The 796-nt window shown below is 56.7% G+C and overlaps 1 protein-coding gene across 1 annotated transcript; it reads right to left on the bottom strand.

Annotated features, from left to right (window-relative positions):
- Window positions 1–200: 200 nt before the first annotated feature.
- Window positions 201–569, bottom strand: LOC101654733 (keratin-associated protein 9-7-like). Its single transcript, XM_004707461.1, has one exon. It carries the CDS (start codon window positions 567–569, stop codon window positions 201–203), a length of 369 nt encoding a protein of 122 aa, XP_004707518.1.
- Window positions 570–796: the final 227 nt, after the last annotated feature.

Genomic DNA, 796 nt, shown 5'->3' with positions numbered 1-796 from the left:
ATCAGAACGTTTTAGAGCGGGAAAGCCCGGGGAGTGATTTTGCTGTAGGCTGGTGTTTGTTGATGGGAAGTTGGCATGTAGCAGTGGACCTTCATCAAGAGGATGAACAGCAGGGAGGTCGGCAGCAGCTGGAGTCACAGCTAGGAGAGATACGGGTCACCCTAAAGCAGGTGTCTGCGGCAGCCTGGATGGCAGCAGGTCTAGCAGCAGGTGCAGCCGAAGGTCTGGGGTAGGCAACCAGTCAGGCGGACACATGTTGGCTGGTAGCAGGTTCTGTGGCAATGCACAGGGCCAGAGCAAGCTGGCTGGCAGCAGCAGCTGATAGGGCGGCAACAGGGCTGGCAGCAGGGCTGGCAGCAGCTAGACACACAGCAGGATGGGCGGCAGCAGGGCTGGCAGCAGCTGGACACACAGCAGGATGGGCGGCAGCAGGGCTGGCAGCAGCTGGACACACAGCAGGATGGGCGGCAGCAGGGCTGGCAGCAGGTGGTGCAGCAGGTGGTCTGACAACAGGTGGGGCGGCAGCAGGGCTGGCAACAGTTGGGCTGGCAGCAAGGGGAGCAGCACATGGTGTCAGGTGTGGAGGGTGGGCTTCTGTTCAGAGGTGAGTTTCCCAGATTGTGAGCACTCCTTCTGTTCCGGGGCTTTTATACTTCAGATAGCTACAGTTTGAACCAATCAGGAGAACTTTCCTGATTATGGCTTGTAGTACTTTCTCTAGTCATAGAGGAATTCCCAAGGAGGAAGTTATCCCTTCATTGTTAGGAATTTTCTGAGGCTAATTGATTTGTTTGTG

This window comes from Echinops telfairi, unplaced genomic scaffold (assembly GCF_000313985.2).
Source record: "Echinops telfairi isolate 266 unplaced genomic scaffold, ASM31398v2 ScPeMD7_7458;HRSCAF=8496, whole genome shotgun sequence".
NCBI classification, from domain to species: Eukaryota; Metazoa; Chordata; class Mammalia; order Afrosoricida; family Tenrecidae; genus Echinops; species Echinops telfairi.
This window is presented reverse-complemented; position numbering and strand designations above follow the sequence as displayed.

Coding starts and splice junctions, on each gene's coding strand:
- LOC101654733 (XM_004707461.1), bottom strand. CDS start 569: ATGTGCTGCTCCCCTTGCTGCCAGCCCAACTGTTGCCAGCCCTGCTGC.